The sequence below is a fragment of the Glandiceps talaboti genome, chromosome 7 (assembly GCF_964340395.1).
Source record: "Glandiceps talaboti chromosome 7, keGlaTala1.1, whole genome shotgun sequence".
NCBI lineage: Eukaryota > Metazoa > Hemichordata > Enteropneusta > Spengelidae > Glandiceps > Glandiceps talaboti.
This window is the reverse complement of record NC_135555.1, coordinates 9,271,354-9,285,761: the sequence shown is the minus strand read 5'-3', so window position 1 is coordinate 9,285,761 and position 14,408 is coordinate 9,271,354. Positions and strand designations below refer to the sequence as shown.

Below are 14,408 nucleotides of genomic sequence, written 5' to 3'. Positions count from 1 at the left end.
AAGAAGTCCAATTAGGTGTAAAGAAATTGAGATTACAGCCACTACTTTATGTACCGTATACAAATATATGAGACTTGAGGAAAAACAACAATTTATGTCTGCTTTTCATGAAGTTGACAAAGTGAATTGTACTTTTAATCTGAAGTCAGTGGTTCAAAGTCAAATTGATGTATAACTAAGTTGCCTGACTCAGTCACGTTGCACTAAGACAGAGGGACTCCTGTAACAAAGATGGGGAAATGTGATAAGACTGGCTTAGTTTCAAATACAACATAACGTTCTGTAGGAACCAGGTAAAATACCTAGAAACCTCAGGTAGATTTTATCTGAGTTTAGTAGCAGTATCTATCATTAACAAAAACACTGTCTGTACATACATACATACATACATACATACATACATACATACATACATACATACATACATACACACATACATACATTGTACATACATACATACATACATACATACATACATACATACATACATACATACATACATACATACATACATACATGCCATCAAAAGATGTATCATTAAGTTGCCTGACTCAGCAAGTTTGTGGAACCACTGTAGCAAAGATGGGGAAATGTGATAAAACTTGGCCAGGCATAGTTTCAAATACAAGATAATGTTCTGCAGGAACCAGGTAAAATGCCTGGAAAAGTCAAATAGATTTTACCCAAGTTAGGCCATTAACAAAAACACTACCAATACAAACATGCCACATTTGTGTTCCAGAGAGAGATGGGTAAATAGCATGTGAACACATGCTATTTCACATATCATTTCACTTGTCAGGGGATTAAGTAATACCATTTACCCAGAACTTTATGAAGCAAGTTTTGACAGAGAGGTCTTAAAAGAAAGACATACTTCACATTAGACATCTTGACATTGAAATATCTAATTGCTGTAGGCAGGAAGGTGTTTAATGGCCATTTATTTGCTGTTTCCACTCTCTTCCAATTGGAGGCTTATATATTCTTTTGATAAACTCTTCCAAGGGCATTGTCAAAGTATGTGTATTTGGCAAAGCAAGCAAATTATTATGATGAGTTATTTGAGCTCATTGTATGATGTTTGGGCATTGATGGAGAAGTTGATGCAGATCCGTGTCAAATAACATGTACAACTAACCAAACATTTGCGAAATTGGTGGTTCCCTGTAGAATTTGGTGCAGGTAATACAAGGACAGTTCTTCTTTGAAGCATTTGTGTTGAGACGAGCATTGATGTATAGTTGACAAAGTCTCAAAGAGCTGTGGAGGTCAAGCCAGTTTTAGATTCATGGTAATGTGTCCTGGTGTCTGTGTGTTTTGTACTTGTATGTGTACCAACCTAATGATGTACAGTGGACGAGATGAGAGCTAGTCAGTATTTACCTTTGATAATGTGTCCTGGTGTCTGTGTTTTGTACTTGTCTTGTATGTGTACCAACCCAATTATGTACAGTGGACAAGATGAAAGCTAGTCAGTATTTACATGTACCTTTGATAATGTGTTCTGGTGTCTGTGTTTTGTACTTGTACTTGTACTTGTACAAATGTACATGTATGTGTACCATCCTAATTTTGTACAGTGGACAAGATGAGAGTTAGTCAATATTTACCTTTGATAATGTGTCCTGGTGTCTGTGTGTTTTGTACTTGTCTTGTATGTGTACCAACCTAATGATGTACAGCGGACAAGATGTCAGCTATTCAGTATTTACCTTTGATAGTGTGTCCTGGTGTCTTTTTTTTTGCTACTCATATGTGTACCAACCCACACAGTGGTCAAGATGACAACTAGTAGATGATTATCATTATGTTCTGTTCTTGTAAGCTTACAAGAATGTTTAGTCCCCTACAGTGAGTCATACAGAACATACCTATAGGATTCAAACACAGAAAAAAGTGCCCTGTAGGTGTTTTTTATATTTAGTGAGAATATAAGTGACCACACCTTTGTAAACTGTCTTGGTATCTGTCACTGTGTGTTTCGCTATATAACCCAATGATGTACAGTGGGCAGGTAGACAACTGATCACAATATTTGGCACACCTATTAGATGTCATCTCTGTGTTTTGTTCTTGCATGTGTACCAACCACACCTTTGGCAATACACCTTTGGTAATCTGTTTCAATATCTCTGCCTTCTGTTTTTGTACATGTACCAACCCAATGATATACAGTGTCAGTAAGCAAACTGTGAGCTAGTCACAATATTTGGTAAAACCTTTGATAATCTGTCTTGGTATTTCAATCTGTACATGTACATGTGCTTTTTCTTGTATGTGCACTGACCCAATAATTTACAGAGGTTGAGAGCTAGTCAGAAAACCTAGTACATCTTGCATGAAGGTCTTGTTTACTTCTTGATGCCCTGTGAAAAGGTGACGAGAGTTTTAAAATGTACTTGAATTGGAGTTCCTGGGATAGGTTGTTTGGTTAGAATAAATGTCAAGAGACTCCATCACTGTCTGTGGTTGAATGCAAGCACTTCTTATATGTAAATGAACACTTTCCCTACCACATACTAAAATATTTTATGTACAACATATTGTATGCAAGTCCATGGAGATACGCATGTAAGTATTTGCAGTGCCAGAGAGTTCTTTGGTTTACAATGAAATAAATGTCAGGGGATTTAGCAGTTTACAAGGTGTGAACACCAACCTTTATCCTACAGCTGGGTTGACTGGGGCACAACCATGGTTTAAATCTTGCCCAAGGACTTACTAGTAAGCCATCCTGAAACAAAACAATAGAAATGAGGCTAAAACAGTCAACCTTCAGATTCCAAGCCAACCATGCTAACCAGTCAACCATCATGACTCCATGCAGAACCTCTGAACAATAATTTATCTGTCAATTTTTAGTGCTATACAAATTCCTACTTTATATTATTTTTCCCACCTCATTTTAATGATATACCTAGACAAAAGATTTTATATAAAGTAATGTGTATGGTAAAGTTTATCACAGTGTGTGTTATAGCATCAGCGAGTTCATACCTGGTCCCTCTAGAATGCATATTATGGGATTCATCAATAGAATACAGGAGATTACATCCAGCATTCACTGCATTAAAGGGGTACAAGCTGAGTTTATAATATATGTGTTTTGGGGATGTAATGTTTTCTACATATTAAAAGGCACTCACAGTATTCTACTTACTGATGTATACGTAGCCATCACTTACCATTGACTAAACTCAAATCTGTTATTAGAATATAACTACTGTAACAAACGATCCAATGACATAATTTATTATACTTACCAAAAAATGTACAGGTATTTACTCCCTACTGTGCAATCAACAATTCTAAGAATGCCAGAAAACAAATTGTAATGTGATGGAAGGCATGCAGAGATATTAACATTATACTAGAATAACTTAATCAAAGTTTCTTTGTAAGTATGTTCACTTGAGTATTAAAAAAGCTTATAAACTCAACGTATACCACTTTGTTAAGTAGAATGTGAGTACCTTATCCTAATATTCTCAGTAAGGCCTTAAAAAAAATTATTTGGTTCCAGTTACCTGACCCCCACCTAGGTTTTTGCTGCCAACTCTAAACTTTTTTTAACGCATACAAGAAAAAAAATCGCAAAATTTGTGAAGTCTCGCGAGAAATAGTGGATGTAGTAACTGACATAGCTGTTCTTCCAATCTGTAATGGCTGTACATCTGATGGCAAGAAACCAATAACACATACCATAATGGAAAACAACAGAAAACGTAACTACCTGAACTAGACACTGACACATGAAAAAATGAAAAAATCTACGTACATCATCTATTCTAAAAAATGGGGCGTAATTGAAACTACACATTTTTTTATTTATTTATTTATTTTTTTTTTTTTTTTTTTTTTTTTTTGGGGGGGGGGGCTAATTCTTTGTCAAAAAATAGATGTCAATGAAGTACTAAGTAGGATACATTGTCTGTGAGGTCTTTTATCTGTACGACATCAAATGTCTATGTAGCATAATTACAGAGTGTTTGCCTTTCTCTTTCAATAAGCTAATATTACGTATATAGGTATTGAATTACCATAGAGTAACATGACAAATAACTGACAGGTAGAAAACATAACAAAACATGATTTCCTTTAAACTGCTGTCCAAACAAATTGAAACTTAGCTTCTGTGTATGAATAAAGCTACTGTGTAAAGTTATTTTACTTGAATGTATTTGAATCAACAAAACCTTATTAAATTGTTGAAATTTGCACACTGGGCTGTAGAAACATATATGAAAAAGAAACCTATTTCCCTTATAAGTTTGTTACCAGTAGTAATCTAGAGAAAGACCCATAGAGGCCAAGAAAAAAAACTCTCTAGTCTCACTCTTATTTATAAAATTATTAGGGTTCACATCAGTATATCTAGTGATAGCAATTATTGTCAACATGGAAAACATTGTTTCAATATTGAACAAGAAAGTGTGAAACCAACTTGTCAATTTGTAGAATGATTACTGAATCAATTCATTGCACTGGTAGGATTTCAATCATTGCTACTGATAAATTTGACCATGTGTTTCCTTCTCTAAAACTTTTAAAAGTTCTTTTATCTCGTGTTGATTATCACTTGGTACTCATAAGCAGAGCCTATCCAGTACTTTATTAATTCATACATGCATTGATAGAATATTGCTTCATTAGTAAACACATGTTTAGTGAGTTTACAGTATGTATGATAAGTCAGTTACAACTTGCAATCCGTAATTTTGACAATAGGTAACAGAAGTCTGTTGAATTTTCAAAACAACTGAACTGTAAGGTCAGTATCTCTTTTGTCATGGCATAGTTATTCATCTGCATGTCTGTTGTCTGTCTGTCTGTATGTCTGACTGTGTATGTGTGTGTGTCTGTCTCTGTCTGCATATCTGACTGTATGTCTATCTGCGTGTCTGTCTACGTCTGTCTGTCTGTCTGTCTGTCTGATGACCGACTGTCTATCTGTCTGCATGTCTGTCAGTCTATATGTAAGGGACTTCTTGAATGCATGGCTGATTGACTAATATTTTTCACAAGAAAGTTAGAGAGAAATCCATCAGTAATGCTAAATCAGTGCCTTTCAACCAGAAATACCTGAAACCGAATAATGATACAAAGGTGACGATTTGATTGATGAACTAGTCATAGGTCGTACTACTATACACTTATCAATCAGTATCTCTAACAAATGGCATAGATGTGTATATAGGATACAGTAACCTGTCAACCAGATATTACTAATTCTCCAACATGTTGTCTATGTTCATTGTAGTAAAGTACTAATATTTCAAATCAGAATGCCAAGTTTAATACTAAGTCACTGAATATATTATGTTCTTAATTCTGTGAAGTAACAGCTTGATTTGAAGATACCCTATCAATGTAAGAAAGGCAGTAAATTTTATTGTCAAAAGTAGTCTGGGACCAATGATTGTCATTTAATCATGGTTACAGAATTATTGTCATTGTGGATTGTCTACAGTTCGTGGTACTCACCAAGGATGTCTTTTATAGAGAAGTGGTTTCCTAACTATGTTTTGGTTCAAAGTGAAAGAATTGCAACAATAATTAATGCACAGTTTGACAGGCTCTACCCAGGCCTTTATAGAGTAGTTTGGTTCCACAGTATGGTTTGTTGAAATCTGGATTCTCCCAAGTCTGTAATTTATAGAGTAGTGCAGTGGGTTCCTCACTATATTTTGTTGAATACAGTTATATGGAAATTAATTATAGCAATGTATTATACAGTTCAAGGCTCTCTGTAGGCCTCTGTTTTGTTGAAAAGAAGAGAAACTTATGAACAACTGTGTGTTTGATAATGTATATTTCCACAACTCTATCATAACATTCTGTGTAGAACACTTTATAGTTGTATACTTGTAAAAGTACGGTAACTGTTGATATCTTGAACAACCCTATCAACCAAACCTGAGAAGCTTTTTGACTCTCTCTTGTGTTTAATGGACCATTTTATTTGGCCTATTCCCACAACATCAAGACATTTTTATGACTCCAAACTGTCACAACACAAAACATTTTAATTGTGATAATAATTTACACCAGTGTACATAAGTCTCCATTGTGACTGCTGACCAACCACAGGATGGATACTCCCCAAATTTTCAGACAAGGGCTTGTGGCTCAAGTTCAAAACATCTCCCATGTAGAATTGAACAAAAAAAGCCAGACCCATTGTTAAGGATTTCCAGTCACAATAACCTGGTCAATTACCTGTATTCTGATGCTGTGAAGTCATTTCTAAAGCAGGGAGACACTTCCCATGTTATCCACCCATGTTTGAATTTTCAGATGAAAAGTCCACCCTGGGATTTCTTTGTGAAAAAGTGACTCATTTGGGCGGCACATACCTGTATACCATTCTGTACCTACCTCAAGTTATATTCAGCATCAAAAATCAATAATGATGCTATGACCAATACAGGTAGTATAATAGAAACAAGTAAAACATGAAACTGAGCATTTGGTTTACCAAAATTGTACTAACATTGCTGTATATTAGATTGTCTCAAGATCTGTGTAAATTTTTAAGTTTTCCAATTTGGGCATTACATGTATGCCCTCAAGTACTTGAGTCGGTTAAGTTAATATGTGGTTTCGTGTCCATTCAAACCAAACTAGTCGTAAGGCTTTTATGGTTTTTGTGTATTGTTCAGTATTGACTGTGGTTGAAGACACAATAAATGTTTTGTACTGTACAAATGACAATAGTGTCTAGAGGTGAAATAAAGATATTTGACCATGATCGTACGATCGTCTTAAAAATCACAGGCCTCTTTATGGCATGGGTAAAACATGCTATGGCTTGCCACAATTTCATTGTACTATCCATAATATAAATTTCAGCACAACTGTGAGAATTTATTTGTCCTTTCTTTATAAATAAAACACAAAGTGTAAAAAAAAAAATGTAAGAGAAAGAGCTTGAAATGTTCGTTTAGTAGTGAATCATAACATCAAAAGTGTCAGGAATCTTCATTTTTACAATTTACAATTCTTCTAAATTTCACCATTTGGGAATACCATATTTGATAACAGAACAGTGTCTCTTATCCTGTCTTCTGCACACTAAGCTAAATGAAAGAATCATGAGACATACTGAATGATGGTAGAGCATCAGAATTAGGTCACAGACAGAACATAGATTATGAAAATGTGACTATTAATTCACAAATAATTTTTAGACAGATTTTGAAAACAAGTTGGCAAAAGTTACAACAGTTGTACATTGTCATAGCTTTAATATTTGAATAATAATAACAATAATAATGTTATTTTGTAGCGCTTTCCCACATCAGCTAGCTCAAAGCATTTTACAATTATTACCCTTGGCATGGACCTAAAGCAGCACAATGACCTTTATGCTTCCTCAACTCCCTGGGGAGCATACAATCAATTACAGCCTCTATAAGCCCATATGATTAAAGCATTCACATTGCAACCTCTATCCTATCAGGTCCCAAATGATACAGATGGATTGTATAGGGCACAGTCATGGTTCAAATCTTGCCAAGGACTTCAGCCTTCCAGAAACAAATACAGTATGGCAGTAGCAAGGCATGAACCTGCAACTTGTAAATTCAAGCTGGCCACTGTAACCATTCAACCATCATGACTCCATTAATGTCAAATGCATCCATGAAGGCATATAGTCAAAGATAACATAATGAATAGACCATGTCCTAAGTGATGTGACCTTCCAAACATAGGCTTATAGTACTGTTTCTGTGAAGTCACCTGTACAAAGTAAAAAAGAAAACTTGACTGTCCTTCAGGCCTGAGTACACAACGTATTTCCCACACACAGCTTAAACCACAAAACACACCTGGATAACTGTGATTAGGCAATATGCTGTCTGATATAATAGTAGAAAGGGTGTTTTTAGAATTGTTCAGGTATTTTAACTTGTCTTTTTTTCATCGTACTGTTGTAAACCTTGAATAGTGTTACTTCAGAGTTACATGATTAGTATTATAATCTTACTTATACAATGCATAATCCAAAAATATGGACTTTATACCCTGGCCATTCTACATCACGACAATGCGTGTCTACATCACTGGTTCTGCTGGAATCAAAATATGATCCAAAACATTCAGAACTTTCCAAAATGTGCCACGCTTTTTATTTGACTGGCACTGGTATAATTATGTTATCTTCAATATTTTTCTTGTTTCATCCGGAAAATACTCATGACCTAAGGGTTGTCACTACTCGTCTAGTGACTCATAGTGACAAGGGGTCCCTTAGGTCACTCATATTTTCCTTGGGTCCCTTAGGTCACTCATATTTTCCTTGGCTGATGAAAGAAGAAAAATATTGGTCTAATTATACCCTGAAATACTCTGTGCATGATTTTCCAAAACTTATATCCCACTCTGATAGTATGCTAAAATGGTGAACTTCAAAGGTTTGTGATAGCAAAAGGATTCAGTAGAATTGATGATCATGACAATTACAATTATTCCCAAATATTTTTCTTCATTTAGTCAAGGTAAATATTGAGTGACCTAAGGGGCCTTGTTACTACAAGTCACAGACAAGTAATGACAAAAATGTTCACCTGTAATGTAGCAAGTGTTTTATGGTTTAATGAAAACAATATTAGAGAGTAATACAATTACAATTATTACCCTTTGCATGGACCTACAATGGCACAGCAGCCTCTAAAAATATAGGGTTAAATCCTTCACCTAGCAAACTCTATCCTACCAGCTACCCAACTATGCATTAGAGTTGACTTGTACACTTATACTCTAACCGTTCCGCATTAATCCACAAAATTATATTCATGCCTCTCCAAAACTGTCTTGTTTAATTGTCACTGTTCTGAACATCGTTGATGGTACCTTGATTTTCAAACCAGTTGTTTGTTGTATTGTCCACATACGCAGTTGGTCTTTCTCTTCAACATTTCATTCCATGACTACAGGCTAGTACATGGTAAAACATTGCCTTCTGCATGCACTTGATTTTGAAGTACAGTATACTATGAACTTCTGTTATTTGTTCATCAATGTTTACAGTTGTACAACAAACCAATGCTCTGCCATGAAACATGCTGTTTCCATAACATTTAACAAATATGCACAAAACGTGATTACGAATATTCATAAGTCATTCATATGTAAATTTGAACTTTGACCAATGGGACAGCAGAAGAAGGATTTGATCTCAGCCGAACTATGCCCTTTCTAACTTGTGCATTGATACATAATAAACAGACTTTTACAAGTGATTTTCATCTTTTGTTTGTAGAAAAAGTCCAAGAAACACAGACACAAACACAAGTCCAAATCAAAACATCGATATGAGGACAGTGATGATGATGATGATGCAGACAATAGTAGTATTGGAAGTGATAGTGATGATGTAGATAGAATAGACAACACACAGCTTCTACAAAGGTATGTATGGAATGTCATTGATATAACACACCCAGCATGTATTATTTCATTCCCACCCAGTGTAATGATCATTTTCTGCCATTCCATTGTACACCTGCATTGTAGTATACTTCCTATGCTAACAATTGGACTACAAGAGGAAATTTACAGTGTTTGAAATGTCTGATATATATAGGATGAATCAATAGTCTTCTATCTAAGCATAGTATAATACTTCCATGTATTATCAACCATACCTCAAAGGTCAAAATTACCTATATTTGATAATGAACATTATACCACACCCTGGCCCAAGGCATTTACCATAGAAGTTGGAGAGAGACTCTCCTCAACATCTATGGTATATGCAATGAAAAGCAAAAAAACAGAGTTTATTTTCTGGTTATTCTTCATCACAAGAATGTGATACTTGAAATAGGTGTCAAATGTGTAGAATCGTTGCTATTTTCCTCATTTTGTTTAACATACTCTTTTGTTTCAATATTCTTTTTTATGTGTTTTATATACCATGAACAAGGCAAAGTGAACAAAACATATGGAATATATACTCTTGTCTTTCTACATCATTACTAAGCACGTTTATGTCACGCCAACACACATCTACGCCATTTCCGTTCTGCTGTGTTCAGTATATTTGTCAAAATGCTCAAAATTGCCATTACTTTCCCCAATTTTTTTTTTTTATATTACTGGCGATGGTATAATGATATTATTCCACAATACTTTTCTTCATTCATCCAAGGAAAATACAAGTGACCTAGGGGTTGTCAATACTCGTCTAGCGACGTCTAGTGACAAGGTCTCCTTAGGACATTCATATTTTACAAGAAAAATATTGGGGAATGATAATAATATTATTTATCACACTATTAGAATTAAAATTTAGACTTTAGATCTGGCAGAGCTATAGAAATATTTGGTCAGGAACAAAGGAATAATTCTACAATGTATGTTATTATTTGCAAAGAATAGAACCCTCTTAGTGACCGCTATATATATGGTGTAAATTAACAAAATAATGCAGTTACTCAAAGCAAAATGATTTCATCATAGAACTGGGTATACATACTAATACATGGACATTCTGGCAACAGTATTTTATGAAGAGGGTAGAAGAAACTAAATTTCATGTTACACCTGCAATAATTTACTAAAGATTAAAAAAAGAATTGGAGAAATTTAAACAAATGATAGACATTCAGCAGGTGTACATCATCTAGTCATCCTACCAGCAGCCTATACAGTATAATGTATGTGTGTTCTAACAAAAGGTTGAACCAATTGTACACAATAATTTGAGAAATTTGCTAAGGGTAAGTCTTCATCTTTAGAATTTTGATTGTGATTTGGAGGTGTAATAATACAATGGTGGAACTTAACATGTTTTTTTCATCTCACTAGGTCAATCTTTTCAGGTCATTCATTGTGAACTGCCTTTTCACTTCAGATTGTGAAGTAGTTTAACCCTTGTTCCTCCTTGCCAGTTACCCCTTTATTACACAGTGGTATGACCTAAATAGCATTGCTTTTAAATGTCTGACCCTCTGAAATAATACCTCTTCTGTTATCTTGCAGGCTTAAAAGTCTCCCATCACGTACAAGACCCAGAGCAGCTGATTTCATGTAACTTCTACAATCATAGAAATAGACTTGCACAGTTGATGTTTTATAATGCCTCTCTACCTCAACAATGTATTGTGTGATGCAAGGCTTAAAGGCTAATGTCAGATTGGATTGAAATTTGGGTTTAAAGACCACGGTTTCAATCCCAGGTTCTCACATTAGTGTCATCTTATCAGTGGTGCCATATGGATTACATAGAATTATTCTTTTGTTCTGCAACAACATTTTCTAAACTCTGCCAGACAGCTGATTTTCACACCTAAATTTTAATCATTTTTCTCTAAGTGGGCCTTTAAAAATAATTTTCAGAAAGAACTATCAAAAAATTGGTCCAGAATAAAAGGGTGATACTATTAATCCTTTTGGCTACACTGATATGACAGCACTAATCCAAACTTTTGGGATACAAACATTGGGATTTAAATACTGCATTTCATCATACTATTAGACTCAGTCAAGTTATAGTTATGAGAACAATGAACAGAAAAAACATCCTTGATTTTTTATCATCATTTCAAAGATAAGTACAACAACCTCTTATGCACATTCACTTGGCACCAGGTGAACTTTAACAATTTGTTTGAAAAGCTGTTAATTTAATATTTTTACCCATCCTCACATATATCTAGGTAAATGATGGAATGATAAAATCATAAAGTCTTGTTCATATAATACCATTTTTTGAAATTTACATAAAACTATGGAAAAGATCACTTCAAAAAAACATGCAAGCTTGTCAGCAATGGATATTTAAGGTCAAGGCTTGACTCCAATTTTGAAGAAGCATCATAGACCTCACTGGGTCAAAGGTCACAATCATGTTTTATTAAATGATTCTACATAGACTTGCCAAGTTTACTTCTTTTAAAGTCCCAGTTCAGCTAAAGAGTAAAAATTATTTGTGAAAAATAGATGTCTGGCAGCTATAGAAAAGTGTCCCAAAAAAATGAATAACCGTATGTAATACCTACTATAATTTTTTTTGGACTGCACTTTTTTATAGCTCTCCTAGGCAATGTTTTTCACACCTAAATTTTAATCCCTGTATGGCTCCTGCTGATCAGGTAATGTTAATGCAAGAACCTGGGCTTGATTATATATATGACTTTAGTATTTAGTAGTACTTGCCAGGGCATTGAACCTTTAGTTATCTTAGACAAGTCATTGTTCCTAACTAAGTGTGCCAAACGGACAGCTGTAGCCAAAGAATGATAGGCACACCCATCAAATGGAAAAATTTTATACATGAATAGACTTAAATTGTTATTTTGTGTGACTGCTTTATGATCCTGTAGATCATATGATAAGAGTGCTATTACAGGAAACAAATATTGTGAAAGCCTGGAGGTATGTTACACCCCAGTCTCTATTCCTGAATGAACTTAACAGTACTAGTCAGTAGAAGACTCTCACAAATCACTTAAATTGTATTCTTGGCCCATTATGAAAGAACATAAACTTCAAATTTCAATTCACAGAGTTGGTGAGAAAAGCACTTGAAATATGGGGTAGTTTGTAGTCACTTTCTTTAGTATGTATTGAATTGGCTAGTCTATAAAAGCAACTGCTGCATGACTGTCTACCTTAAATGTAATTGAAACATGTGAACATAAAACAGAATATCATCCTGCTTAACAAAAAATTGTGTGTATCTCTGTAGCATAATGTATGATTGTGTGTATATGTCTGCATAACATGAAATCACTGGAGCAGTTCCCAGCACAAAAATTTAAAAAAAAAAAGAACATACTAAGAATATTCAGACATTACAAACAACAGTGCTCTAATCAGGACAAAATTATTTACAGTATAACAGTCAGCTTCGATAATGGCATCACACTCAAAAGAAAATGTAACAAGATTATCTATCGAGCAAGATGATGAATCATAGCAATGTTAAAGATTTTTATTGAGCCAGACGATAAAATGTAGTAATGTTAGTAAGATTTTGATGAAGCCAGATTATAAAATGTAGCAACGTGAGTAAGGTTTTGACAATTCAGACGTTGTTACGGTGCAGGATTACTAGCTTCAGTTGTATTTGCCAAAGATTGGGGCAAGGCAGTGTGCTTTGTAACAACTACTTATTAAAACATACACACTACATAACAGAATGTAACTATTGTAAAATAGCAAAATAAAAGTGTAGACAACTGTAGACTTTATAAAAGCAAGTAATGGAGAAGGCAAGGAAACTTCATTTTCAAGAGTTTTTGTTTTCTGTTGCACTTCTATGTTCCTTTTTTTTTTAAGGTTAAGTTGTCAAGTAAGAAAACTTGATTTATAGCTTGGGACAATCTGTTTGCTTATGGCTATGACTACCTTGAACTTTCCATATTCAGACAAGACAGTGTCACATATTATTGACCATTATATTCTGAAACCATTACAAATAAAGACCTGTCAACCAAATCCAAGTCATATTTCAAAGTGAAGAGGAGTACATATATTTAAAACAGACAACCAAAAAAGAAGAAGAAAATAAAATGTACTATGTTGATGATGTGTGCCTACAGGTGACTCTGTATTAAATATGGCCATGGAGAGATACATGCATGTGATAATGTTATTGGTTTTCTTTGACCTATTGTGCATGGTTTATGATGCGCATCATAGGTGTGATAGCATGAATGCAAGAACCCATTCTGAGTGAGGTTCTCACGCTGGTTGATGTACAAACCATAATGTAGTACAATCAACCTTGAAACACTCATTATCATGTAAATAAACTTTAACTGAATTTCTCTCTGACTCCAATTTTGTATTATAAATGTAATGAATATATATATATCAAAGATATGAGTCTGACTGCTAGATAATATTACAATCTAATTAAAATATCAGTTATATAAAATTATGAGTGATAGTGATTAAAAAGAAGTATTTTTATTGGACAAGATAGGCCAGTCTTAAAGACCAAAAAATCGGAAGAGGATTAAATTTATAATGTTAAACAGATTTCTGGCAGTGCTGTGGAAAAAGTCAACCCTAAGCAAAAAGTAACCCTATATACTTCCTATGGCTGTACTGACCAGATAGTAGTAATTCAAGGCCATGGTTTATATTGAGGTTTAGGGTAAGAATGTCCATTCATTCACCTTTCAGGTTGGTCTTGGTTGTCCCTGACACTGGTCAATCTATAATACAAACTACCAAAATGAATTACGAGAATGGATGTTAATGGACTCCGGGTTCATAGCATCAAATGAACATAATCAGAGTTAATCTAAAAAAAAAAACACTTCTGGAAGCGAATCCCAAATGTTTGCTAACATATCGTCAGGGATGTACTACATTGGGCTATTATCCTGTGTTAAAATTAATAACTTTATAGCTTTCATTCAGTGCATAAGGCTATTTTTTTAGCT

General features: G+C 34.4%; 1 protein-coding gene across 1 annotated transcript in view; it reads left to right on the top strand.

The window, feature by feature from the left end:
* LOC144437364 (G patch domain-containing protein 1-like) overlaps positions 1–13,666 on the top strand; it is a 46,905-nt gene extending 33,239 nt beyond the window's left edge. Inside the window, exons 16-17 of the mRNA XM_078126288.1 lie at positions 9,269–9,417; positions 10,993–13,666. Coding sequence (XP_077982414.1) covers positions 9,269–9,417; positions 10,993–11,044 — 201 coding nt within the window. The 3' untranslated portion in view covers positions 11,045–13,666. The remainder of the gene's footprint in view (positions 1–9,268; positions 9,418–10,992) is intronic.
* The last annotated feature ends 742 nt before the right edge of the window (positions 13,667–14,408 follow it).